This window comes from Petromyzon marinus, chromosome 50 (genome assembly GCF_048934315.1).
Source record: "Petromyzon marinus isolate PM22_M1 ecotype Great Lakes invasive population chromosome 50, UKy_Petmar_22M1.pri1.0, whole genome shotgun sequence".
Taxonomy (NCBI): domain Eukaryota; kingdom Metazoa; phylum Chordata; class Hyperoartia; order Petromyzontiformes; family Petromyzontidae; genus Petromyzon; species Petromyzon marinus.
The window spans coordinates 3,711,990-3,738,197 of NC_133716.1; the positions used below are offsets into that span (position 1 = coordinate 3,711,990).

At 49.8% G+C, this 26,208-nt stretch overlaps 2 protein-coding genes across 2 annotated transcripts in view; one reads left to right on the forward strand and one right to left on the reverse strand.

Moving 5' to 3' along the window:
* Positions 1 to 540: 540 nt before the first annotated feature.
* Positions 541 to 8,078, forward strand: SURF4 (surfeit 4). The gene is made up of 5 exons (XM_032973065.2): positions 541 to 822; positions 4,048 to 4,234; positions 4,968 to 5,088; positions 5,894 to 6,080; positions 6,785 to 8,078. The coding sequence occupies exons 1-5, from the start codon at positions 772 to 774 to the stop codon at positions 7,049 to 7,051; spliced, it is 813 nt and encodes a 270-aa protein (XP_032828956.1). The 5' UTR covers positions 541 to 771; the 3' UTR covers positions 7,052 to 8,078.
* Positions 7,508 to 26,208, reverse strand: part of PMPCA (peptidase, mitochondrial processing subunit alpha) — a 30,052-nt gene continuing 11,351 nt past the window's right edge. Inside the window, exon 14 of the mRNA XM_032973064.2 lies at positions 7,508 to 25,717. Coding sequence (XP_032828955.1) covers positions 25,548 to 25,717 — 170 coding nt within the window. The 3' untranslated portion in view covers positions 7,508 to 25,547. The remainder of the gene's footprint in view (positions 25,718 to 26,208) is intronic.

Here is a 26,208-nt window from a genome sequence, read left to right on the forward strand (position 1 = left end):
GCGCGGCACGTTTACCGCTACTCCACCGCTCCCCATAACAATGTATCAACCTCCACACGTATAATGTACACATGTAAGATATGTGACGTTTCGGGCAATGGCCCTTCATAGTGTCCAAGTGCGTTACTGTCCGTGGTTGCGTAACACTGCCGACGCGGCAATCAGCGACGTCATTGTAACGAAATGTAAAGTGCAGACACTTACCATGACGTCACGCTTATTATATCATTTGTGACGTCATAGGACCGGGCGAGCCCGCAAAAACCTATTTGAAAATGACGTCATTCAAAACTGAGTCGGTGCGATGTCGTCATCAGGGCACCCGACGTGGCGCCTCCCGATTCCCTCGTCCACGTGCCCCTCCCCCATCCACTCACTCACAATGGCCGCGAAGACCGCCGTACAAATTAAGACAGAAACAACGCGGCGGCCATCTTGGTCAGGGTAGACCAACCACCAACCTACTACCACCAACCCCCCCTCCACGGGGTGATATACGCGCCGTGACGTCATAAAACCCCGCCCCCTTGCTATGGTTCAGTGTGGGGGCGGTTGCCTCACGTAAGATGGCGGACGCTGCTTCGTTGTTTCGGACAGCGCCCGTTACATTATATCGCCCGATCGCTCCTTGGGCGAAGCGTTGCTGCCTGCTGCCCTCCCTACCCCCAGCAGCTGCTGTGGAGTCGAGGAAAGGGGTCCCGGAGCGGTGCTGAAAGAGACTCCCCGTGCCCCGCGTCGTCGTCGTCGCCGCTGCTTGAGACGAGTGCAGAGATGCAGGGTAACACGGACGTGATGTCCCGCGCTGAGGACGTGGCTGACCAGGTAAGGGAGCTCATCAGCATCCTCATCAAACTCCTCGTGCCTACTTCTCCACTCGCAGATTTGGGCTCCCCCGGTTCGCGTCTTTACTTCACGAAGTCAACGTTGGGGTTTCAACAGTCGTCGGCCACTGTCTTGTCAACTGCTGGCTCGATAGCGTCCTCCCCACGGCCCAGTCGGTGTGCGAGGGCTTGTTTGACCATACTTCACCACGCTAGTCCGTGTGTGTTGGTGAAGGCGGGGGGAGCATTCACGTACAGTACCGTAACGGCGCAAAAGTTGATTATGCTGCACTGCCCTCTGCTGCCCGCTACTCATTCATTTTTATTAGGGCATAGACGCACGCAGCGCTGCACAGATAGATTCACGAATCCATCAAGCCACCTGACAGACCCAAGCCTACAATCAACACCACGCGCTCCATTACGCGACGGTCTCGCTTCCAAGTGCAACTCAGGATCGAACCCTCTGCTTAGCTTTTGAAATCTGACGCAATTGGGCCCGTTCAGTATTAAATTGACGCCGTTCCATCGGGAGTCGTTTTAAATTCAATTCGTGTTCGGCTCCTCTCTCCCGCACTGGGGCAAGCGTCTTCTCAACTCCTGAAAGAGCAACAACTATTGTTGGAAAGTCAACAGTTAGTTGAGCTATAGATAAGACCCGCCATAGGCATGTGGAATTACCACCCACCGGCTCGCTCCTGTAGACGGTAAATGAGCACCCGTCTCGGATGTAAAACAAACTGAGCAGGAAATCGCTGTATTTAAAACCAGTTAATCTCCCCCCCCCCCCACGTACATTAATTCTCCTTAAATGTAAAACGGTGCCAACCGATGTGGGGCGAGAGGAAATGTTAAGGCTCTCTCTCTCGTCTTGAGGTGCGCGTGAGTTTAAAAAAATGCGTCTTTTTGTGTATCTCCCGTGTGATGGGACTTTGTAGGTTGAACGTTGAGATTTGTAAGGACACGGGGTGACCAATAGAGTCCGAATTGGTGTGTAATAAAGTAGGACACTGATAAGTGGTTGACATGTATGTCATCGCAATTAAGTTTGGGTCTGCACTTCTAATAAATTCCATGTCTGGGAAAAAATATATGGGTTTGTACATGCGACGAACATTACTCTCAAAAGGGTTATGGGTGGGAGAGAATGCCCCTTTGCTGTGTGTGGACCAGAGGTCACTCGCTAGAAATTATCTCAAAGGTATCTGCTTCTGCGGCCCGAAATCTTACGGTAAAGGTTGCAATGCTGTGTGAGACAAATGAATGGCACCATTGCAATGGCTCAATCGGGATATATTCTGGTTTAAAAGGGCAGAGGTTTAAAAATAATTGGCTTAACAATACAGTGAATGTTCAAAGTCGAAACGGGAATGAATCACTCATTGAGTGAGTGAAGTGAACACTGATGGTGGTATGGGAAGTTTGTCTTTCCTGTTACCATATGGCCGGGTGCGTGGCATTTGCACACGTGTTAAAACTCTTTCCACACATACGGCTTCGTTTCTCGTGCTGTTCTCATTCTTATTAATCAGTCGTATCGTCATTTTAATCCGTAGAAAGACCTGAGGCTGGAGGAGTAATTTTTGCTTACATCTCAGAACATAAAATACAATTATATAAAAAATCACTTATTGGAATATAGGACTGTAGATTATATGTGTGCGAATAATTACAAGAAGCACATCGCTATCCTTTGGCACTCCACTTTGTAATGGCTGGTGATTATCAATTATGATGGTAAAATACAGTTAACTTGGACTGTTATCAGGAAAGCCTACGGCCAAATCACTTTGAATGCGACCAACCTCATCAGACCTTGGGAGAGCTAAGCAGGCGTTGAGTATCGGCAGTGCTTCGATGGGTGTGCACCGTGCGCAAAGCAGGTTGCCGTAGGGCTTGAGGGGCTGTGTGGTGGGCAGCAGAGGAGTTCTCTGTGCAGCAAAATCCATGGCTCTGCTGCAAGCGTGGACGAATCCCCACACGGCTTGGGGAGCTCCTCGTCCAGCAGTGGATACAAAGAATGGTTGTAAATGTGCTTGTACATTTGCAGTCTGCAAATCTGGTGCATAATCCAGAGATATAATGTTATGTTTAACAACGTGAGACATTCGTCGGCGCCATGGCTGTACTCGCTGAAGACCAATTGCCTGGCATTTTGCAAACAGAACTTTCACCTGTCCGGCCAGTGTTGTTGCTATGGACCAGAATATCAGATAACCCATCTGGTGGCCGGACTGCTATTTACTTATGCATCAATAGTTCATCACACTGCCCTTTTTGTTGAGTGTGCTGTGTGCTTTAAGCCATATTGCATGCACACAGGGAACATTAATACGAAAACTCCTGAGGATGACATGTTATTTACAGCTGTATAAGCATAGCGTTCACGAATGTTTTTTTAAATTACGATTTAAAATTGCTTTCTGATTTGCCGTCATAGTCCTTGTGTACGTGCAGGCGGTCCATGACTACATTTACGTGGGATCTTTGGCAAATATCTCAACCATATATCTAGAAAAAACGTTACCTCAAGACCCTTTTACAGGAGGGTCTTGCATTTCGGTGTTCAGCCAATTCCATTTGAGAATGGTTTTACATGTGGAAGGAAACTGTGCAGTACTGTACCTGGAGCAAACTCCTGCATATGAGAGAATAATACTCAAAGGTCCATGGAGATGGCTTCACCATCCATTTTTGTAGTCTCCATTTGCTACATTGCAATATCCTGGAAACCTCGCAGCCTCCCCAACGTCACGCAGGTTTGTAGGGGCTGTTTAACCATACTTAACTACGCTAGTCAGTGAGGGTCGGTGAACTTGGAGAGCTCAGATGTGAGAAGGTGGAAGTACAGTACAATAATGGATATTGCTACGGTGCTTTGCACGTAGCCCCGTAGCAGCCTATAACACCTGCCGCGCATGGTGGTCGCCCATCCAAGCAAATAAGCACGCTAAAATCCGCCCGGCTTCCGAGATCTTGAAGAGAGCGGGCGCATTCCGGACAATTGGCTCATGCCAGGTAATACGCCACGTACATGGCAAAATAATTCTCACTCTCACGGTGTGAGATGAATGCGTCTCTTGAGCTTTCCCCCCCACCCACTCACCCACCCCGACGTTGGCCGGCGTCCTTTAATATCAAAGAAAGAAATCTCGCGGTGTCGCGTGGAGAGAAATGGTTTGAAGGAGGTTGGCACCACCTCGTCTCTCTCCTGCCACGCGCGCAGTTCCTGAGGGTAACGAAGCACTACCTCCCGCACCTGGCACGGCTCTGCCTGGTGAGCACCTTCCTGGAGGATGGCGTGCGCATGTGGTTCCAGTGGAGCCTCCAGAGGGACTACATCGACCGCATGTGGGGCGCCGGCTTCGTGCTCGCCTCGCTCTTCGTCTTCATCAACCTCGTGGGGCAGCTCAGTAAGAGGACCGGGCGGCGCCCTCCTGACGCCGACGATGATGCGGTAGCAGCTGCGGTGGTGGCTGCAATGCCGTGGTGGTGATGGTTGGTGGCGGGGAGAGACAGGACGATAGGAACTGAGATAAAAGGGGGGGGGGGGAGAAAGTTTAGATGAATTCCAGGGACGAATTTCATTTTCTCCTCAGTGCAGGGTCTATGTGGGTTGGTTAATATGGTGAGCGTAGACATGGGAGCATATGAATAAGTTTTGCAGCACTTTGCTCTGCCGTCTACCACTTAGTCCTGAAACTTACAAAACCTGTTTGCGTCATGATCAGAATTTTAATTTATACTGGAGGAATCCGATGAGATAAAAAGCTCTTTTTCACAGATGTCCAGTAAATCGCACATCCATGCGCGGTGCTGGTTCAACCTCGCTTACGTTCCAACATCTGACGAGATCGTGCGTGGTCCGGACAAGTTTGTGCGTGAGCTTTGCGCGTGATAGGCTGCTTGCCCCGTGACATCACTGTCCAGAATTCTCAGTTAAACCGAACGTTTGTTTCAGTGATAGGTGTTTCAGCTCTCAACCAGGGACGAGCCTTCCATGTGAAACGGAAATAGCGCGTCCTCTGCTAAATATTGCTCGCGCTTACGTAAGAGAATGGCCGGCGGGTCCGCGGCGTTGAGGATTAGTCGCAAGCGCCGTGGCGGTGTGAACTGACACCGCGGATGCCGTGTTTCTTTTTAAAGGTGGCTGCGTCCTCGTGCTCAGCAGAAACTTTGTGTCGTACGCCTGCTACGGCCTCTTTGTGATCATCGCCCTGCAGACGCTCGCCTACAACATACTGTGGGACGCGCATTTCCTGATGAGGTACACGATGTCAATGCTTGTTGAGTCCACACGACGGAAGTCCTCTGGTCAAGCATTTATTCACCCCACCACGTACACCACGACACACCCCTTCTATACCTTCTCTCTCCCTGAACTTGCTGAAACATTTTAGAAGTTGCCGCCAAATATTTCCCCTTCAGGACTCCTCCAATCCTCTGCCTCCTTTTTTGCATCTTCGTTCCAGGCGCCTTTATAGATTTTTCTTGAGTGTGGTCCCGTGTCCCCTACATAACCTCGGCATGTCCTCACGCTTCCCTTGCAAATCTAACGCCACGTTCCCATATTTATTTCTCTATGTGATTTTTTTTTTTTATCACAACCCACTTGCCAAACATCTTTTCAGCAGCATTGGTTCTACGCAAGCAACAACTCCAGTTTCCACGTTCAGTGTCTCGTCGGCAAAGTCAGGCTCGCTTGAACCAATACCGGACTGCCCTATGTTGAAAGGCAACAGGGACCCTCCCTCTCTGTTAGGCTCGCCACATGCACAGTTTTGCACCCTATCCAGGGGCGGAGCCAGGATTTCAGGCCTGGGTGACATTCAACAAATTTTAATTTCAAGAATGATTAGAGAGTCAGGCTGTTGAACTAGACGCCATCGGTTGGCGACACACTCTGACAAAGCAGCCTCACGGAGTCCGCCAGACCGAGTGTCGTACACTCATACGCAGAATGTCATCCCTGTCACCCCCCCTGGCTCCGCCCCTGACGCTATCCGTTGCTTTATTCGAATGCCGTACGAAAGAGACTCCTCTCTCTCTCGCCTTTGCTGCTGTGTGACCAGGAACCTGGCGCTGGGCGGGGGGCTGCTGCTGCTGCTGGCGGAGAACCGCTCGGACGGACGCAGCATGTTCGCGGGGGTGCCCACCATGGGGGAGAACTCCCCCAAGCAGTACATGCAGCTGGGAGGTCGCGTGCTGCTCACACTCATGTTCATGACCCTGCTCAACTTCGAGGCCAGCTTCTTCTCCGTACGTCCATTCCCTCGCGTTCCCTGTTTGTGTCCCAAGGGTTCTTCCGGCTGCACAAAGCTGCGAGCACGTAGATGTGAGAGCTCTTGGTTGTTTGGCGCGGTGTAATTGTCAAGCGGGAGTTCAGTGACTTATTTTTACCGTGGCCAAGAAGCAAACTTGGGTCTACTGAATTGATAACGAACCACACGAACTGCACTGCCTCTGCACTTCCACACCACCCCACCCTTATACAAAGTTAAGGTGCAGCCCTGCAATTGCTTGCTCACTCCACTGCTAGTGGAAGGGCCTGGACTAGAGGGAGCCTTATTGAGCCCCTCTTGATGGTATTTTGTCATTTCTTCCACACTTTGCACTAACATGTTTAAATGCATTTGCTCTTTGGTAAAATGGAAAGGCCGCACTGAGCGCGTTGCATGGTTGACATGGGCCCTGGTGCTAGGAATCAAAATGGGCCATCCCACCCTGTCCAGTTTCCCTGCTCTTTACAGCCCTGCGCCCAGACCCCTCTGGTCAGTGGGCGCCAGTGCAGCTGCACTGCCTGCACACTCGTTGGCTACGCCATTGGCCGAACAGCACGGCTGCTTGCGCAAATGACGCTCTGTGTGCGTTGCGAGAAAATAAATTTTAACCGATGCATCGTCGCACGCCCCCCCCCCCCCCCCCCGACGCTCTGCCTGTCGACCGATCCCGCGCCCCCCCAGATCGTGCAGGATCTGGTGGGCACGGCCCTCATGCTGCTGGTGGCCGTGGGCTTCAAGACCAAGCTGGCGGCGCTCACGCTGGTGCTGTGGCTGCTCGCCATGAACGTCTACATGCACCCCTTCTGGACCGTGTCCAGCAACAAAGCCATGCACGACTACATGAAGTACGACTTCTTCCAGACGCAGTCGGTCATCGGCGGCCTGCTGCTGCTGGTCGCGCTGGGGCCCGGCGGCGTGTCCATGGACGCGCACAAGAAGAAGTGGTGAGCGGCGGCGGCGACGGCGGCGACGGCGGCGAAAGATGGGCGCGCGACCGCTCTTGCGGTTCACTTGCCCGCCCGCTCGCCCTTCCGCTCGCCCTTCCGCTCGCCCTCCCGCCCATTCGCTCGTGCGTGTGGCCACACGCCGCCGCGCGTTCTCTCGGTGGACACGTTCAGAAGCGGTGCCCAGCTGCCGCCGCCGCAGTCGCTGCGACGCGATGAGCCCGCTCACGTTTTCCGCAGCGCCCGAAGAGAAACGCCCGCGACGGGCGCACGTTCTGGCGGTAAACGCGACGCTTCTGGGCGACGGCAGTGCTCTGCCGTAGTCGGGTGTTTTATCCGTTATTGGCCGCAAAAAAATCAAAATAAGTTTGAGGGCGTCTGGGGAAAACCTGGCCCGGCTCACGTTTGTTTGTCTGCACGTGCAGCGTTATTTCTCTGTGCTTGCGTCTATTCTGTCCTGCCCCCCACCCCCCCCCCCCCCCCCCGAGATGCCTTAACGAGTCCGTAAGTCGGCAGCCCAACCGCTCCGTTAGCTGCCCCTTCGCGACGTTGCGATAATCGTTCGATGTTTTAGCTGTCCGCGTTGAAAGCATCGGGCGAGTTCAGAGAACGTCGCCTCCTTTGGGTGGGCATCGCGCGCTGCGGACGTTTCTGTTTGGAGGCGAGCGAGAGAGACGAGCCGACTCGACGTGGAGCGATGTACTCAATGTTTATTTCCACACGAGCCACGCGGAGACAGTGTTGCGTTGAATCCGGGTGGTGGGTTTGGTTTGGAGGATTGGGCATGGGCCGGATATGTTTGGAGTAAGACGTTTTATTCCTCTGTAAAGCACTGGCTTGCAAATGTGAAGGGCCCCAGTATTTTAAATGCTTCATATCATCAAAGTCAATTTCCGTTTATAAGAAGATTACATGATCGTAACTTGCGTCAATGCGATGTCCGTGTGATCGTTTACCAAATTCACACCTCGGTACATAAATACTGTCATGATTGTGTTCTGGAACAATAAAGCATTTGTTTCCGAAGCAAACGAGGCTCCAATCCTCTTAGCCCATCCCACTTCAGCTTGCAGGGAATGCCAATCTGACATGAAGTGTAAGAGTCGCCTTGTTTACGCTAGATGCAGAATTACCCCAGAACCACAATGTTGTCATGCTGCCCGGCCCTCTAGATCACAGCAGGGTGCTCTCTTTGATCGCTCCGATGTGCCCTCTCGGATCGTGCCGCGTGTTGCAACGTCCGACGTTGGGAGCTTCTCCGGGGGGGGGGGGGGGGGGGTCTCAGTCGAGCTGGAGGAATAGAGAAGAGCTGAGAGGAGCGGGCACGCAGTACGACCGACCAGCGGAGCGCTACGGGTGCAGCACGGCCGCGAAATCCCACCGCAGTTTGGCGTTCTCAACCTCCACCTCCTGCCGGGAGCTGTGTGACATGTTTACGCGTCGGCCCAAATATCACAGCTATCCTTCGCGCCTGATGGCAGCCGAAATCAGAGTTTGCAAAAAGTGTTGCGTCGAGGGACAAAGTAAGCCTTAGTAGAAAAAAAACTTTCTAAAGGTCTCAAAGTCCTGCATTTATCCCAGTGGTGTCCTGCGATATTATTTCAAGTGAATGAAATAGTATTTATGCTTTCAGAGCTTCGTATTTGTCTTGATTAACCGCGTCTTTGTCTTGAGAATCTTCACCTGGTGCCATTCGTTTCATACCAATAACTTGAGAGCAAACGTACAGACCACGGCACAGAACTCGTGCACGGTTTAACAGTGCCGAAAAATACTAGGCAACTAAATATTAACACGACTTCAATAAGTCGGGGGGTGGGGTGGGCTTTCTGCCAGTGGTGCTCGCCGTGACGGAAACTCGCTTTACGACTGCTGTGAATCGAGGGCAATTTCCCCAACCGTTGGATTATATATTTTTACGTGACAAGAAGGTGGAAATGACAAAAGCGGTGTTATTTTGAATGGGTACTAATACATGTTTGCAGCTTCCGCTTGTTTACAGTAATTTGGAAACCGCTTCAATTACCAATCATATAGTTTCAGGAGCCTAGCAGTGATGTGCAGTTGTCATGCTCACACGCCCTTGCCTGGCACGTAAATCCACACAGGAGCCGAGCCCTCATCCAGTAATCTAAAGTCATCGATTACTTTGCTGGTTTTCTGTCCAATAACGCGGCTTAATTCGACACCAATATAGTTGAGAAATAGGGGACCGGGAGGTGATGGCCGTGGCCTGTGACGTTATTGGCCTCGTCAGCTGTGTCACGCTGGGCATGAAATCTAGGGGTTTCCCACCTTCAAAAATCACGTCCACTAATACGGGCTGTAGCAAAGCTCCCCAAGGTCCTTCCGCAAAATTATGAAAAAGACGAATGCCCAGTTTTGGTTTCTTTGCGAGCGTCCGTGATGCGTGACGTTCCGTTTTTCTGAAAGTACAACAGGAGACCGGGAAGCTGACGGCCATGCTGCAATATGACCCTTCTGGTTCGTGGTGAAATCTTTCAAAAAAAATCCCTCTTGGAAGCGACGGTGTCTTGAAGAGCACAACGTCCCACCGCCAACTTGTGCAGCATGGCGTTTAGACGCTGGACTAATTCAAACCGGTATTTATTACATTGCAGGACCTCGAGAGGGAGTGGCGGTGGTGGTGGCTTGGGGAGGCCTTGACCATGGCTGATGATCATGATGATGATTCGGGAAGATAATCTTGGGCTGGTGAAAATTGCAATTCCACTCAAAAATGTTCACAGCAGTAGACAGCGTTGATCCCATAATCTACAGTGAGGGAAAAAAGTATTTGATCCCCTGCTGATTTTGTATGTTTGCCCACTAAAATTATAGACTGATCATTTCTTTGTCAATGGTAGGTTTATTTGAACAGTGAGAGACAGAATAACAAAATCCAGAAAAACGCATGTCAAAAATGTTATAAATTGATTTGCATTTTCATGAGGGAAATAAGTATTTGACCCCTCTGCAAAACATGACTTAGTACTTGGTGGCAAAACCCTTGTAGACAATCACAGAGGTCAGACGTTTCTTGTAGTTGGCCACCAGGTTTGCACACATCTCAAGTGGGATTTTGTCCCACTCCTCTTTGCAGATCTTCTCCAAGTCATTAAGATTTTAGATGCTGACGTTTGGCAACTCGAACCTTCAGCTCCCTCCACAGATTTTCTATGGGATTAAGGTCTGGAGACTGGCTAGGCCACTCCAGGACCTTCTTCTTGAGCCACTCCTTTGTTGCCTTGACCGTGTGTTTTGGGTCATTGTCATGCTGGAATACCCATCCACGACCCATTTTCAATGCCCTGGCTGAGGGAAGGAGGTTCTCACCCAAGATTTGACGGTACATGGCCCCGTCCATCGTCCCTTTGATGCGGTGAAGTTGTCCTGTCCCCTTAGCAGAAAAACACCCCCAAAGAATAATGTTTCCACCTCTATGTTTGACGGTGGGGATGGTGTGCTTGGGGTCATAGGCAGTATTCCTCCTCCAAACACGGCGAGTTGAGTTGATGCCAAAGAGCTCCATTTTGGTCTCATCTGACCACAACACCTTCACCCAGTTGTCCTCTGAATCACTCAGATGTTCATTGCCAAACTTCAGACGGGCATGTATATGTGCTTTCTTGAGCAGGGGGACCTTGCGGGCGCTGCAGGATTTCAGTCCTTCACGGCGTAGTGTTACCAATTGTTTTCTTGGTGACTATGGTCCCAGCTGCCTTGAGATCATTGATAAGATACTCCCGTGTGGTTCTGGGCTGATTCCTCACCGTTCTCATGATCATTGCAACTCCACGAGGTGAGATCTTGCATGGAGCCCCAGGCCGAGGGAGATTGAAAGTTCTTTTGTGTTTCTTCCATTTGCGAATAATCGCACCAACTGTTGTCACCTTCTCACCAAGCTGCTTGGCAATGGTCTTGTTGCCCATTCCAGCATTGTGTAGGTCTACAATCTTGTCCCTGACATCCTTGGAGAGCTATTTGGTCTTGGCCATGGTGGAGAGTTTGGAATCTGATTGATTGATTGCTTCTGTGGACAGGTGTCTTTTATACAGATAACAAACTGAGATTAGGAGCACTCCCTTTAAGAGTGCGCTCCTAATCTCAGCTCGTTACCTGTATAAAAGACACCTGGGAGACAGAAATCTTTCTGATTGAGAGGGGGTCAAATACTTATTTCCCTCATTAAAATGCAAATCAATTTATAACATTTTTGACATGCGTTTTTCTGGATTTTGTTGTTATTCTGTCTCTCACTGTTCAAATAAACCTACCATTAAAAATATAGACTGATCATTTCTTTGTCAGTGGGCAAACGTACAAAATCAGCAGGGGATCAAATACTTGTTTCCCTCACTGTATATACGGAGCTCTGTCGATTTGCAGTAAATAAATGGATTGGAATTGCGAATCGTTGCCCTAAACGAAGTGGAGCGGCGATTGTGTAACGTCATTGATGACCTGCCAGGAGTACATTGGTTCCATTTTGGTTCCCAGACCTGTGCGCACACGTGACCACAAACCTGCCACATGTGCGCACTCCTCACACACGGCTCCCGAGTATGATTGTGATCAGTATTGAACAAGCCTATGGGAGACAGAGCGGATAGGTCACCTAACCAGCGGGTGTCATACAAAGGGGATGGGTCATGCTAAAATCTAACAATTAACGTTTGTTTTACTTCCAAAACCTCGCAACATAACTGATTTTCAGCCAGAAATAGCCAAACATTAACTTTTAGCCTCGCTGTGAATTAAAACCGACGTGACGATAAAAAAAAATATCCACAATTTCAACGTCTGTAATCGAGTCCAAGGAAAACGTTCCGTGTTTTGCGTTCAGCTGTGGATTGTAGATAAGAAGCAGAAATAAAAATTTCGCCGCGGTGAAATATCGACGAGCGGCGGATCGGCGCCACCGGAGCTGTGGTTCATCTCGACGATAACTGGATGTGAAAGCGAATCAATTTCGAGTCGATGTAGTGCCACGGCTTATTTTCTTTTTTGTGCCCTGAGGACCGTCTGTAAAACTAACCGCAGGGCGCTGTTAACTGGCTGCGACGTTAAACGGGTTCAAATGAACATTCATCCCACGGGGGGATGTTTCCACGTTCAATGTGCTCGGACGGCGCAGTGTGTACTGTAGCTGCTGCTGCTGCTGCTGGCGTGTTAATTTTTTGCTCGAGTTCTCCGATGTGGTTTTTGGGTGGCGCTGTGTGGCGTCCGACGTTTTGCGACACGCGTGCCGGGAGCTTTCTTCGGGATACTGAAAACGGGTGGCTTGAGCCAAAAACGCATCTGAAGAGGCGTACAGCTCGGCCCCTCGCAAAAGCCTCGGCAGTAGCAACGCTTTCATACGGTTAAAACAAGCGGCCGCCTGTTCGTGCCGCTGACGCCTCGAGACTCGCCACACGAATACATCAACAACCTTTAAGTCTAACTGCAATCTAACACTCCGCATGCAGTTCAACGCGTGCGCTTCGCTACGCCGACGGTTTGTCAAAGACGGCGTTAACTTGCGGACAGATGTTGGTTTTAATAAAGTTTCAGTTCGTTCGGATTTAACATTTTCTTAATTTGCTGCAATAAATCATGTCTGTTTGGCGAGTGGAGAGTAAACACGTGCCCTGCTGCCAGGTTGTAGAACAGCCGTCGTGCACGTCAGCTGACTTGACTTGAGCTACGGTTTGGAAAACACGAGCCGGCTTGTGCCCTCCAATGCAACAATACGGTGTTTACATTGGGATATCGTGGCGCGTGTCACTTAAAACGGAGTTTGCGTAACGCACAACGTGGCCCTCGCTCAGTGTCACTGGAGTTGGCCCTCGCTCGTTGTGGATTGCTGGCTTGCTAACGTCTCGGCAACGTGAAATGCAAAGAACGTAACCCGTTGCTTTGTTCGCGACAAGCTTGTGTGTAGAACTTCTTTCGCACCGTACGTAGCCAACCATGCTAATCAGAGGTGCGGGGGGGGGGAAGGTCACGCTATAAACAAAAAGCAGTTCTAAAGAAATGAGCTTTTATTGTAGGTTATTTAAAAGTGCATAACTCCAGTGGTTTCCTCATATTGGAAGAGTGTTCCAGACAGCCGCAGAAAGGCATCTGAACACGCGCGATGCAGTGGCGAGCCTGGGAAGAAGTCTCGTGCAATTTCAGTCCATTGGCCCAGACTGCAGAGCATGTCACTTGCTGGCACCACCCGAGATGATGGCAAAACTTTAGTTATTTTATAATAATTTCGTTTTATACTGTCATTGCGGTGAAATTGCATCCCAAAGAACGCCGAGCATTGCGAGCCAAAATCCACTTAAATTGGCTGCGTATAGAGATTGGTCTCGCTAAACATTGCCGTCACACCGCGGTACCAAATGCTGCTCTGTCACACGGACTAAGATAAACTCGGGCACACGCTCCGCCGTGCAAAGTGTATAATTGTCTTATTTGAAGCTTTCGTGACTGCAGGAATCCATACTCTTTGGTTCTTTCGGTAAAGTAATGTAGGTAGAAACATTAAACAAAATCAAAAATATCACGTTTCGAAAAAAATAATCCAGCAGTGGAACTGCTGAACCCACTGCTGGATTATTTTTTCCGTCCGAGGACGACCGCTTGTGTTGCGATCGAAACGTGATCTATTTTGGTTTATTTTTCGACCTACGTGACTTTACCGAAAGTCACGTAATTGTCGCCGGCGAGATTTTAGCGGTGAACCCAAGTTGTCGCTTGCTGCTGCTGCTGCTGCGGCGGCGGCTTTGTGATTGGCGTGGCGTGTTGCCACTCGGGGGACGTAACCGTGTGTGTTTTCTTGCGCGCTGAGAAACGGGGATGGATTTGAGTTTCCGCTGTTTGTGGATGTGACCGCCTGCCGGCATTTGTGCGCACGCTGTGAACGCGAGATGCGAACGAACGCTTGTGCCGATGAGGACACTAAACGGTTGCAAGGCCTTTGACATGTTTTGTCCTTTTTTTTTTATTCCCCCAGTTGTATTACTAATGTGTTATCCGAGTCACGTGATGATACAAAGCGTTCATTTGGGTCTCTCGCAGAGCCGTGCAACCCCCTTCGTGTTATAGAACGTCCTGCGGAAGTGGATATCACAGAGCTACCTCTGAGACACCTCCAAGTGACCACTGATCCATGCAGCTGTTGGCAGCATTTTCCCGCCCGCCGTCACAGTATTATCCGTCGCATGACAAACCAGTACTTTAAATTCTCAGCGCTGGAAGTTTGCCAAATTAAGTGCAGAACTACATTTAATGCAGATTTATTTTTGTGCAGTAATTGGTTATCTCGGCTAAGGTCCACCAACTCGCTACATTTGAGACTTTAGGCTTCATCACAGGTGGCTGGAACCCGGATTCGAACTCACACGGTTCCAGCTCAATGGTCTCTGACCTCTAGCCCAACCGGCCGCCTGATGAAAAGCTCTTACTCTTACACGTCCCATTGTCATGGCCGGTCGGAGCGCTGCTGGTAATGAGGTTCGCGATTCCTAGCCACCCTCCCCCACCTATGGCATGCTGTGCTGTAGCAGCTGTGACTTCCTGCACATACCCAACAAGAACTTGACCTTAATACGTCAGATGCTCTGGAACAATGATTCGTAATTGAGTTTTGGGTCATATCGTGTTAAGTAAAATGTGTGTTGTACACCCTCCTCCACCCGTCGCACAGCGTTATAGCTCATCGGATTCTTCCAGTAAAATAAATATTCAGATTGAGGTCATACTCAAACTTTAGTTTGTTTGAGAAATTGTGCATGTTATACGTTTTATTATTGATGAAAGGACAGGACAATTTTGGTGTTTCTTTCCTTTTAATGTTGATTTTTCTCCACATGCTGCACAAAACAGCTTTGCGTGCATGTACATCACACACATCGTGCTGGCAACAACACAAACTGAACGCACAAACGGGCGCATGGTGGTAGCCAGCGCTCGTGTCGGCAGCGACGCTTCATGAAATTGTAACCGACAGACACTGCAATTAAAGAGTCGCCACATCGCGCTTTCGGATGCGATTCTGTGGTTATCTGGAACGCTCTTCCGATTTTAGGAACCCACTGGAACTATGGACTTTTAAATTATCTAGATTGACAAACTAATTTCTTTAGAACTTATTTCTGTGTTTAGTTTATCCTTCCCCCGCACCTACATATGGTGCGACAACTCAATTACCAACGGTTTCAAACATCATCCTTTAAAAGTAGCCATTCCCAAACATGTTTGACCACGAGATCGCACGTCGGGCCCATCGCGAGAGGGAGCCCTGCTCGAGAGCATTTGGCCTACTCTTCCACGCTTTGTACTCACATGTTTATACACACGTACTGCTTGGTAAAGTGGGGTGACTAAACTTTGTAGTCTGGGCTCTGGATTCAAGGAATTAAATGGGCCCCCCCCCACTTAGCTGTCCGCGTTGAAAGCATCGGGCGAGTTCAGAGAACGTCGCCTCCTTTGGGTGGGCATCGCGCGCTGCGGACGTTTCTGTTTGGAGGCGAGCGAGAGAGACGAGCCGACTCGACGTGGAGCGATGTACTCAATGTTTATTTCCACACGAGCCACGCGGAGACAGTGTTGCGTTGAATCCGGGTGGTGGGTTTGGTTTGGAGGATTGGGCATGGGCCGGATATGTTTGGAGTAAGACGTTTTATTCCTCTGTAAAGCACTGGCTTGCAAATGTGAAGGGCCCCAGTATTTTAAATGCTTCATATCATCAAAGTCAATTTCCGTTTATAAGAAGATTACATGATCGTAACTTGCGTCAATGCGATGTCCGTGTGATCGTTTACCAAATTCACACCTCGGTACATAAATACTGTCATGATTGTGTTCTGGAACAATAAAGCATTTGTTTCCGAAGCAAACGAGGCTCCAATCCTCTTAGCCCATCCCACTTCAGCTTGCAGGGAATGCCAATCTGACATGAAGTGTAAGAGTCGCCTTGTTTACGCTAGATGCAGAATTACCCCAGAACCACAATGTTGTCATGCTGCCCGGCCCTCTAGATCACAGCAGGGTGCTCTCTTTGATCGCTCCGATGTGCCCTCTCGGATCGTGCCGCGTGTTGCAACGTCCGACGTTGGGAGCTTCTCCGGGGGGGGGGGGGGGGGGTCTCAGTCGAGCTGGAGGAATAGAGAAGAGCTGAGAGGAGCGGGCACGCAGTACGACCGACCAGCGGAGCGCTACGGGTGCAGCACGGCCGCGAAATCCCACCGCAGTTTGGCGTTCTCAACCTCCACCTCCTGCCGGGAGCTGTGTGACATGTTTACGCGTCGGCCCAAATATCACAGCTATCCTTCGCGCCTGATGGCAGCCGAAATCAGAGTTTGCAAAAAGTGTTGCGTCGAGGGACAAAGTAAGCCTTAGTAGAAAAAAAACTTTCTAAAGGTCTCAAAGTCCTGCATTTATCCCAGTGGTGTCCTGCGATATTATTTCAAGTGAATGAAATAGTATTTATGCTTTCAGAGCTTCGTATTTGTCTTGATTAACCGCGTCTTTGTCTTGAGAATCTTCACCTGGTGCCATTCGTTTCATACCAATAACTTGAGAGCAAACGTACAGACCACGGCACAGAACTCGTGCACGGTTTAACAGTGCCGAAAAATACTAGGCAACTAAATATTAACACGACTTCAATAAGTCGGGGGGTGGGGTGGGCTTTCTGCCAGTGGTGCTCGCCGTGACGGAAACTCGCTTTACGACTGCTGTGAATCGAGGGCAATTTCCCCAACCGTTGGATTATATATTTTTACGTGACAAGAAGGTGGAAATGACAAAAGCGGTGTTATTTTGAATGGGTACTAATACATGTTTGCAGCTTCCGCTTGTTTACAGTAATTTGGAAACCGCTTCAATTACCAATCATATAGTTTCAGGAGCCTAGCAGTGATGTGCAGTTGTCATGCTCACACGCCCTTGCCTGGCACGTAAATCCACACAGGAGCCGAGCCCTCATCCAGTAATCTAAAGTCATCGATTACTTTGCTGGTTTTCTGTCCAATAACGCGGCTTAATTCGACACCAATATAGTTGAGAAATAGGGGACCGGGAGGTGATGGCCGTGGCCTGTGACGTTATTGGCCTCGTCAGCTGTGTCACGCTGGGCATGAAATCTAGGGGTTTCCCACCTTCAAAAATCACGTCCACTAATACGGGCTGTAGCAAAGCTCCCCAAGGTCCTTCCGCAAAATTATGAAAAAGACGAATGCCCAGTTTTGGTTTCTTTGCGAGCGTCCGTGATGCGTGACGTTCCGTTTTTCTGAAAGTACAACAGGAGACCGGGAAGCTGACGGCCATGCTGCAATATGACCCTTCTGGTTCGTGGTGAAATCTTTCAAAAAAAATCCCTCTTGGAAGCGACGGTGTCTTGAAGAGCACAACGTCCCACCGCCAACTTGTGCAGCATGGCGTTTAGACGCTGGACTAATTCAAACCGGTATTTATTACATTGCAGGACCTCGAGAGGGAGTGGCGGTGGTGGTGGCTTGGGGAGGCCTTGACCATGGCTGATGATCATGATGATGATTCGGGAAGATAATCTTGGGCTGGTGAAAATTGCAATTCCACTCAAAAATGTTCACAGCAGTAGACAGCGTTGATCCCATAATCTACAGTGAGGGAAAAAAGTATTTGATCCCCTGCTGATTTTGTATGTTTGCCCACTAAAATTATAGACTGATCATTTCTTTGTCAATGGTAGGTTTATTTGAACAGTGAGAGACAGAATAACAAAATCCAGAAAAACGCATGTCAAAAATGTTATAAATTGATTTGCATTTTCATGAGGGAAATAAGTATTTGACCCCTCTGCAAAACATGACTTAGTACTTGGTGGCAAAACCCTTGTAGACAATCACAGAGGTCAGACGTTTCTTGTAGTTGGCCACCAGGTTTGCACACATCTCAAGTGGGATTTTGTCCCACTCCTCTTTGCAGATCTTCTCCAAGTCATTAAGATTTTAGATGCTGACGTTTGGCAACTCGAACCTTCAGCTCCCTCCACAGATTTTCTATGGGATTAAGGTCTGGAGACTGGCTAGGCCACTCCAGGACCTTCTTCTTGAGCCACTCCTTTGTTGCCTTGACCGTGTGTTTTGGGTCATTGTCATGCTGGAATACCCATCCACGACCCATTTTCAATGCCCTGGCTGAGGGAAGGAGGTTCTCACCCAAGATTTGACGGTACATGGCCCCGTCCATCGTCCCTTTGATGCGGTGAAGTTGTCCTGTCCCCTTAGCAGAAAAACACCCCCAAAGAATAATGTTTCCACCTCTATGTTTGACGGTGGGGATGGTGTGCTTGGGGTCATAGGCAGTATTCCTCCTCCAAACACGGCGAGTTGAGTTGATGCCAAAGAGCTCCATTTTGGTCTCATCTGACCACAACACCTTCACCCAGTTGTCCTCTGAATCACTCAGATGTTCATTGCCAAACTTCAGACGGGCATGTATATGTGCTTTCTTGAGCAGGGGGACCTTGCGGGCGCTGCAGGATTTCAGTCCTTCACGGCGTAGTGTTACCAATTGTTTTCTTGGTGACTATGGTCCCAGCTGCCTTGAGATCATTGATAAGATACTCCCGTGTGGTTCTGGGCTGATTCCTCACCGTTCTCATGATCATTGCAACTCCACGAGGTGAGATCTTGCATGGAGCCCCAGGCCGAGGGAGATTGAAAGTTCTTTTGTGTTTCTTCCATTTGCGAATAATCGCACCAACTGTTGTCACCTTCTCACCAAGCTGCTTGGCAATGGTCTTGTTGCCCATTCCAGCATTGTGTAGGTCTACAATCTTGTCCCTGACATCCTTGGAGAGCTATTTGGTCTTGGCCATGGTGGAGAGTTTGGAATCTGATTGATTGATTGCTTCTGTGGACAGGTGTCTTTTATACAGATAACAAACTGAGATTAGGAGCACTCCCTTTAAGAGTGCGCTCCTAATCTCAGCTCGTTACCTGTATAAAAGACACCTGGGAGACAGAAATCTTTCTGATTGAGAGGGGGTCAAATACTTATTTCCCTCATTAAAATGCAAATCAATTTATAACATTTTTGACATGCGTTTTTCTGGATTTTGTTGTTATTCTGTCTCTCACTGTTCAAATAAACCTACCATTAAAAATATAGACTGATCATTTCTTTGTCAGTGGGCAAACGTACAAAATCAGCAGGGGATCAAATACTTGTTTCCCTCACTGTATATACGGAGCTCTGTCGATTTGCAGTAAATAAATGGATTGGAATTGCGAATCGTTGCCCTAAACGAAGTGGAGCGGCGATTGTGTAACGTCATTGATGACCTGCCAGGAGTACATTGGTTCCATTTTGGTTCCCAGACCTGTGCGCACACGTGACCACAAACCTGCCACATGTGCGCACTCCTCACACACGGCTCCCGAGTATGATTGTGATCAGTATTGAACAAGCCTATGGGAGACAGAGCGGATAGGTCACCTAACCAGCGGGTGTCATACAAAGGGGATGGGTCATGCTAAAATCTAACAATTAACGTTTGTTTTACTTCCAAAACCTCGCAACATAACTGATTTTCAGCCAGAAATAGCCAAACATTAACTTTTAGCCTCGCTGTGAATTAAAACCGACGTGACGATAAAAAAAAATATCCACAATTTCAACGTCTGTAATCGAGTCCAAGGAAAACGTTCCGTGTTTTGCGTTCAGCTGTGGATTGTAGATAAGAAGCAGAAATAAAAATTTCGCCGCGGTGAAATATCGACGAGCGGCGGATCGGCGCCACCGGAGCTGTGGTTCATCTCGACGATAACTGGATGTGAAAGCGAATCAATTTCGAGTCGATGTAGTGCCACGGCTTATTTTCTTTTTTGTGCCCTGAGGACCGTCTGTAAAACTAACCGCAGGGCGCTGTTAACTGGCTGCGACGTTAAACGGGTTCAAATGAACATTCATCCCACGGGGGGATGTTTCCACGTTCAATGTGCTCGGACGGCGCAGTGTGTACTGTAGCTGCTGCTGCTGCTGCTGGCGTGTTAATTTTTTGCTCGAGTTCTCCGATGTGGTTTTTGGGTGGCGCTGTGTGGCGTCCGACGTTTTGCGACACGCGTGCCGGGAGCTTTCTTCGGGATACTGAAAACGGGTGGCTTGAGCCAAAAACGCATCTGAAGAGGCGTACAGCTCGGCCCCTCGCAAAAGCCTCGGCAGTAGCAACGCTTTCATACGGTTAAAACAAGCGGCCGCCTGTTCGTGCCGCTGACGCCTCGAGACTCGCCACACGAATACATCAACAACCTTTAAGTCTAACTGCAATCTAACACTCCGCATGCAGTTCAACGCGTGCGCTTCGCTACGCCGACGGTTTGTCAAAGACGGCGTTAACTTGCGGACAGATGTTGGTTTTAATAAAGTTTCAGTTCGTTCGGATTTAACATTTTCTTAATTTGCTGCAATAAATCATGTCTGTTTGGCGAGTGGAGAGTAAACACGTGCCCTGCTGCCAGGTTGTAGAACAGCCGTCGTGCACGTCAGCTGACTTGACTTGAGCTACGGTTTGGAAAACACGAGCCGGCTTGTGCCCTCCAATGCAACAATACGGTGTTTACATTGGGATATCGTGGCGCGTGTCACTTAAAACGGAGTTTGCGTAACGCACAACGTGGCCCTCGCTCAGTGTCACTGGAGTTGGCCCTCGCTCGTTGTGGATTGCTGGCTTGCTAACGTCTCGGCAACGTGAAATGCAAAGAACGTAACCCGTTGCTTTGTTCGCGACAAGCTTGTGTGTAGAACTTCTTTCGCACCGTACGTAGCCAACCATGCTAATCAGAGGTGCGGGGGGGGGGAAGGTCACGCTATAAACAAAAAGCAGTTCTAAAGAAATGAGCTTTTATTGTAGGTTATTTAAAAGTGCATAACTCCAGTGGTTTCCTCATATTGGAAGAGTGTTCCAGACAGCCGCAGAAAGGCATCTGAACACGCGCGATGCAGTGGCGAGCCTGGGAAGAAGTCTCGTGCAATTTCAGTCCATTGGCCCAGACTGCAGAGCATGTCACTTGCTGGCACCACCCGAGATGATGGCAAAACTTTAGTTATTTTATAATAATTTCGTTTTATACTGTCATTGCGGTGAAATTGCATCCCAAAGAACGCCGAGCATTGCGAGCCAAAATCCACTTAAATTGGCTGCGTATAGAGATTGGTCTCGCTAAACATTGCCGTCACACCGCGGTACCAAATGCTGCTCTGTCACACGGACTAAGATAAACTCGGGCACACGCTCCGCCGTGCAAAGTGTATAATTGTCTTATTTGAAGCTTTCGTGACTGCAGGAATCCATACTCTTTGGTTCTTTCGGTAAAGTAATGTAGGTAGAAACATTAAACAAAATCAAAAATATCACGTTTCGAAAAAAATAATCCAGCAGTGGAACTGCTGAACCCACTGCTGGATTATTTTTTCCGTCCGAGGACGACCGCTTGTGTTGCGATCGAAACGTGATCTATTTTGGTTTATTTTTCGACCTACGTGACTTTACCGAAAGTCACGTAATTGTCGCCGGCGAGATTTTAGCGGTGAACCCAAGTTGTCGCTTGCTGCTGCTGCTGCTGCGGCGGCGGCTTTGTGATTGGCGTGGCGTGTTGCCACTCGGGGGACGTAACCGTGTGTGTTTTCTTGCGCGCTGAGAAACGGGGATGGATTTGAGTTTCCGCTGTTTGTGGATGTGACCGCCTGCCGGCATTTGTGCGCACGCTGTGAACGCGAGATGCGAACGAACGCTTGTGCCGATGAGGACACTAAACGGTTGCAAGGCCTTTGACATGTTTTGTCCTTTTTTTTTTATTCCCCCAGTTGTATTACTAATGTGTTATCCGAGTCACGTGATGATACAAAGCGTTCATTTGGGTCTCTCGCAGAGCCGTGCAACCCCCTTCGTGTTATAGAACGTCCTGCGGAAGTGGATATCACAGAGCTACCTCTGAGACACCTCCAAGTGACCACTGATCCATGCAGCTGTTGGCAGCATTTTCCCGCCCGCCGTCACAGTATTATCCGTCGCATGACAAACCAGTACTTTAAATTCTCAGCGCTGGAAGTTTGCCAAATTAAGTGCAGAACTACATTTAATGCAGATTTATTTTTGTGCAGTAATTGGTTATCTCGGCTAAGGTCCACCAACTCGCTACATTTGAGACTTTAGGCTTCATCACAGGTGGCTGGAACCCGGATTCGAACTCACACGGTTCCAGCTCAATGGTCTCTGACCTCTAGCCCAACCGGCCGCCTGATGAAAAGCTCTTACTCTTACACGTCCCATTGTCATGGCCGGTCGGAGCGCTGCTGGTAATGAGGTTCGCGATTCCTAGCCACCCTCCCCCACCTATGGCATGCTGTGCTGTAGCAGCTGTGACTTCCTGCACATACCCAACAAGAACTTGACCTTAATACGTCAGATGCTCTGGAACAATGATTCGTAATTGAGTTTTGGGTCATATCGTGTTAAGTAAAATGTGTGTTGTACACCCTCCTCCACCCGTCGCACAGCGTTATAGCTCATCGGATTCTTCCAGTAAAATAAATATTCAGATTGAGGTCATACTCAAACTTTAGTTTGTTTGAGAAATTGTGCATGTTATACGTTTTATTATTGATGAAAGGACAGGACAATTTTGGTGTTTCTTTCCTTTTAATGTTGATTTTTCTCCACATGCTGCACAAAACAGCTTTGCGTGCATGTACATCACACACATCGTGCTGGCAACAACACAAACTGAACGCACAAACGGGCGCATGGTGGTAGCCAGCGCTCGTGTCGGCAGCGACGCTTCATGAAATTGTAACCGACAGACACTGCAATTAAAGAGTCGCCACATCGCGCTTTCGGATGCGATTCTGTGGTTATCTGGAACGCTCTTCCGATTTTAGGAACCCACTGGAACTATGGACTTTTAAATTATCTAGATTGACAAACTAATTTCTTTAGAACTTATTTCTGTGTTTAGTTTATCCTTCCCCCGCACCTACATATGGTGCGACAACTCAATTACCAACGGTTTCAAACATCATCCTTTAAAAGTAGCCATTCCCAAACATGTTTGACCACGAGATCGCACGTCGGGCCCATCGCGAGAGGGAGCCCTGCTCGAGAGCATTTGGCCTACTCTTCCACGCTTTGTACTCACATGTTTATACACACGTACTGCTTGGTAAAGTGGGGTGACTAAACTTTGTAGTCTGGGCTCTGGATTCAAGGAATTAAATGGGCCCCCCCCCACTCCCTTCATAGCCCGGCACCTGGGCCCCTTCAACCCCATGGGCCTCAGTGGACTGCCACCGCCTGCATACGCACTCCATAGCTACGCCGCTCGCCCAAGAGCTGGTGCCGATAGCCACGCCGATTTGAAGTTCGCGAGCTGCTGAGCTCCGGTGATGATGCGGCACAGCTTCAAAAGCACGATGTCTGGCCCACTTTTTTTTACTCGTTTCGGCACCAATGTCAGGCTGCAAATACGGCTTCCTGTGTGTAACCGTCTCCTTTGTATTCCAGTGAAAGAACGTTTTAAAATAAAAAATACTCGCGTAGCCATGGGTGGGTACAATATAAGGTCACGAGCTACAACGTTAATATCCCGACATCGAATCAAACGTTCCTGCAGCCTTAAAACTAAACCCTAACGCAACGGAAACGTGACGCACAAAACACTGTTTTCACGTTTACAGCTGCCACACCACGTCGGCCTGCTCGTTTAACACATTAACAACCGTGTGACCGTACCAACGCATCACGTTCTGAACACTTCCTTTCTTTGCAGCAACAAACGAGCAAACTCGCCCACAGAGTATGGGAATTGTTTGTTACAAAACACATGAAATTTATTCGTCATTCCTTTTTTTGCCTTAGTCCACGTAATGACCTAACCAAATCTGTATCGTAATACCCCCCCCCCCCAATCACCTGACGGAGGCAAAAAAAATGTTTGCCACACGGTGTACAAGCATTGTAAGAATGCTCCGATTCTTATCGTTTCAGCAGCGACTTAAGAGGATGTGACGTTTTTCGCTTGCGACTGCATCAAGATCCAGAAATTCGGAATCGGGTGGGTAGTAGTGGTGGTGGTGGGTTCCTAATGACACATTTTGCCGAATCGTGAAGGGGGGCTTAATGCAAAAGTCAATGGTGACTCGTACCATTGGCTGTGAAAGCCTCCGTGCTGAATGAACGCGCTGCGTTGTTATGATGTCACTTACAGTGCCACGACACAACTTCAGAGCAACCACGGTGGCTCCAGCAGTACCACACAAAGCAGTAAAAACAGGAAAATTATATTTTAAAAAAAATTATTCACCAACATTATTGACCCAAACTTAATGAGCTAATCATTTAACATTACAATAGAATGCCGGTTTCAGCCGCCAGTGATGAAACCTGATTCCCAAGTCGAACGGACTTGATTTAAGGTAGTTCCTGCTCTGCAAAGTTGAGCATTTTTTGTTCCATGCTAAACTCACTGCAGGGCATGTGATTGGGCACCCCTTGTGCCGAGCGGTGGAGAAGTCGTTCTGCGACGGCAACTTCTGGAGCCGTTCTCTAACACGGGGGGGTTGCGAGGCAGCTGCTCACTAAGAGTTCTGAACGGAAAGCCCGTAAAATCCATGACGCGATGTCCAACAGCACAAGTGGAATACGTTTGGGAGAAAAACGATATCAAAGCGCGATGAGGGAAACACGAGGCGGAGGCCCAGGTGCCGCCCGAAAGCCTTCACGACAAGCCAAGCCTTTGTGGGCCGAAGGTGGACGATTTAAATCGCGTGGGAACCCAAACCAGGTCCGGGAGCCAAATGCCTACAAGTTCTGCTGTGCGCTCAGCAAAATCACATCTGTGCGTGTACAGTAAAAAATCGGCTGGCTCACCAGCTGATTTCACACGCTCGTGTACGCACAGCTTCGGCATTCGATCGCCGTGTAAAACCACGTTGCCGCGTACACGCCGCTCTTCACCGCGCCCATAGTACGCACACGAGGGCACGCATCCCTTGGCGATTCCCGCGTGCATTCTCACTCCGCGCGTCCTGCAGGTGGCAGTGATTCAACCCTTTCACTCTGCGGCACGCTCTGGAGCTCGCTCGGTCTTCGCGGCGCGCCCCCACTTTAAGCTCGACAGCCGACGGCACGGGGCACTAAACAATTGTGAACCTGTAAACGCACGCACGGTAACGCAATGCGTCGTGGCTCGCTACGCACGCCGCTTATAGCGGTTGCTTCCGCAACGTTTCGCAGCAGAGGGTGATGATTGCTGCGGCCTACGATCCCAATTGAGTGATCTGTGTCCGGCCCACGTGCCGCCGTTTCCCCGCCCCCGTTTCCGTCGCCGCCCGTAACAACAAACGTCTTTCGCTCACCGGCGAGCGTGCCGTTGTGCGCGCCAACGTGACAGCGGCGCTTCCCCGCACACCGCCCCCCCACCGGTCCCACGCGGGGCACGAGCAGCACCGGCGGGGTCGGGCCGCGGAGCTCCCTCTCTCCGCCACTACCGGAAGAGGCGGAAGGAGTAGGGCAGGCGGCCATCCTTGGAGGCGAGCGCCTGCTGGATATGCTCGTAGGGGGGCAGCTCAGACAGGTCGCCCAGCGCCGCCACGGCCGGCTTTCCGGAGAGCATGCGGCGCGCCACGCGCTGCACGTCGTGCGCCGTCACAGCCTCTGTACGACAAAGCACAATCGACGCGTGCACGTGAATGAGCGCACACGGCAACGAGCGCGCGCTTCCGACGGGCGTGCGTACCGAAGCGTGCACACGGCAGCGCGCCCAAAGCGGCGCGCGTGTAACCACGGGCACAGACGCACACAGCAACACGCGTGCGCTACAAATACATGCACACACGTGCCTGCACGTAGCTCGATGGGTTGCACCTCACCGCGTCCGCATACGTTCACGAAATTGCCATTAGGCATAGCAACAACAACATTGACTGCGAAGGCTTGCCAGGACCATCATGAAAAAGACGACTGAGCGAGGCTTTCCCGGCTAAAGGAGCGTGACCCTACAACCTGGGGGCTTGGGGTTAGTGGCTCACACATGGACTAAACCGCAAGCTCAGACTGCCCCCCCCCCCCACCATTAACGCACCGTGACTGTCAAACCACTGCCCGTTTATGTTTCCGTTGCGGGCGGGGCATCGCTAACCGCCTCT

Excerpts from the sequence above, each read along its gene's own strand:
- SURF4 (XM_032973065.2), top strand. The coding sequence starts at position 772 with ATGCAGGGTAACACGGACGTGATGTCCCGCGCTGAGGACGTGGCTGAC. Across the intron at positions 823-4,047 it reads CTGAGGACGTGGCTGACCAG|TTCCTGAGGGTAACGAAGCA; the intron begins GTAAGGGAGCTC and ends CCACGCGCGCAG. Across the intron at positions 5,089-5,893 it reads GACGCGCATTTCCTGATGAG|GAACCTGGCGCTGGGCGGGG; the intron begins GTACACGATGTC and ends CTGTGTGACCAG.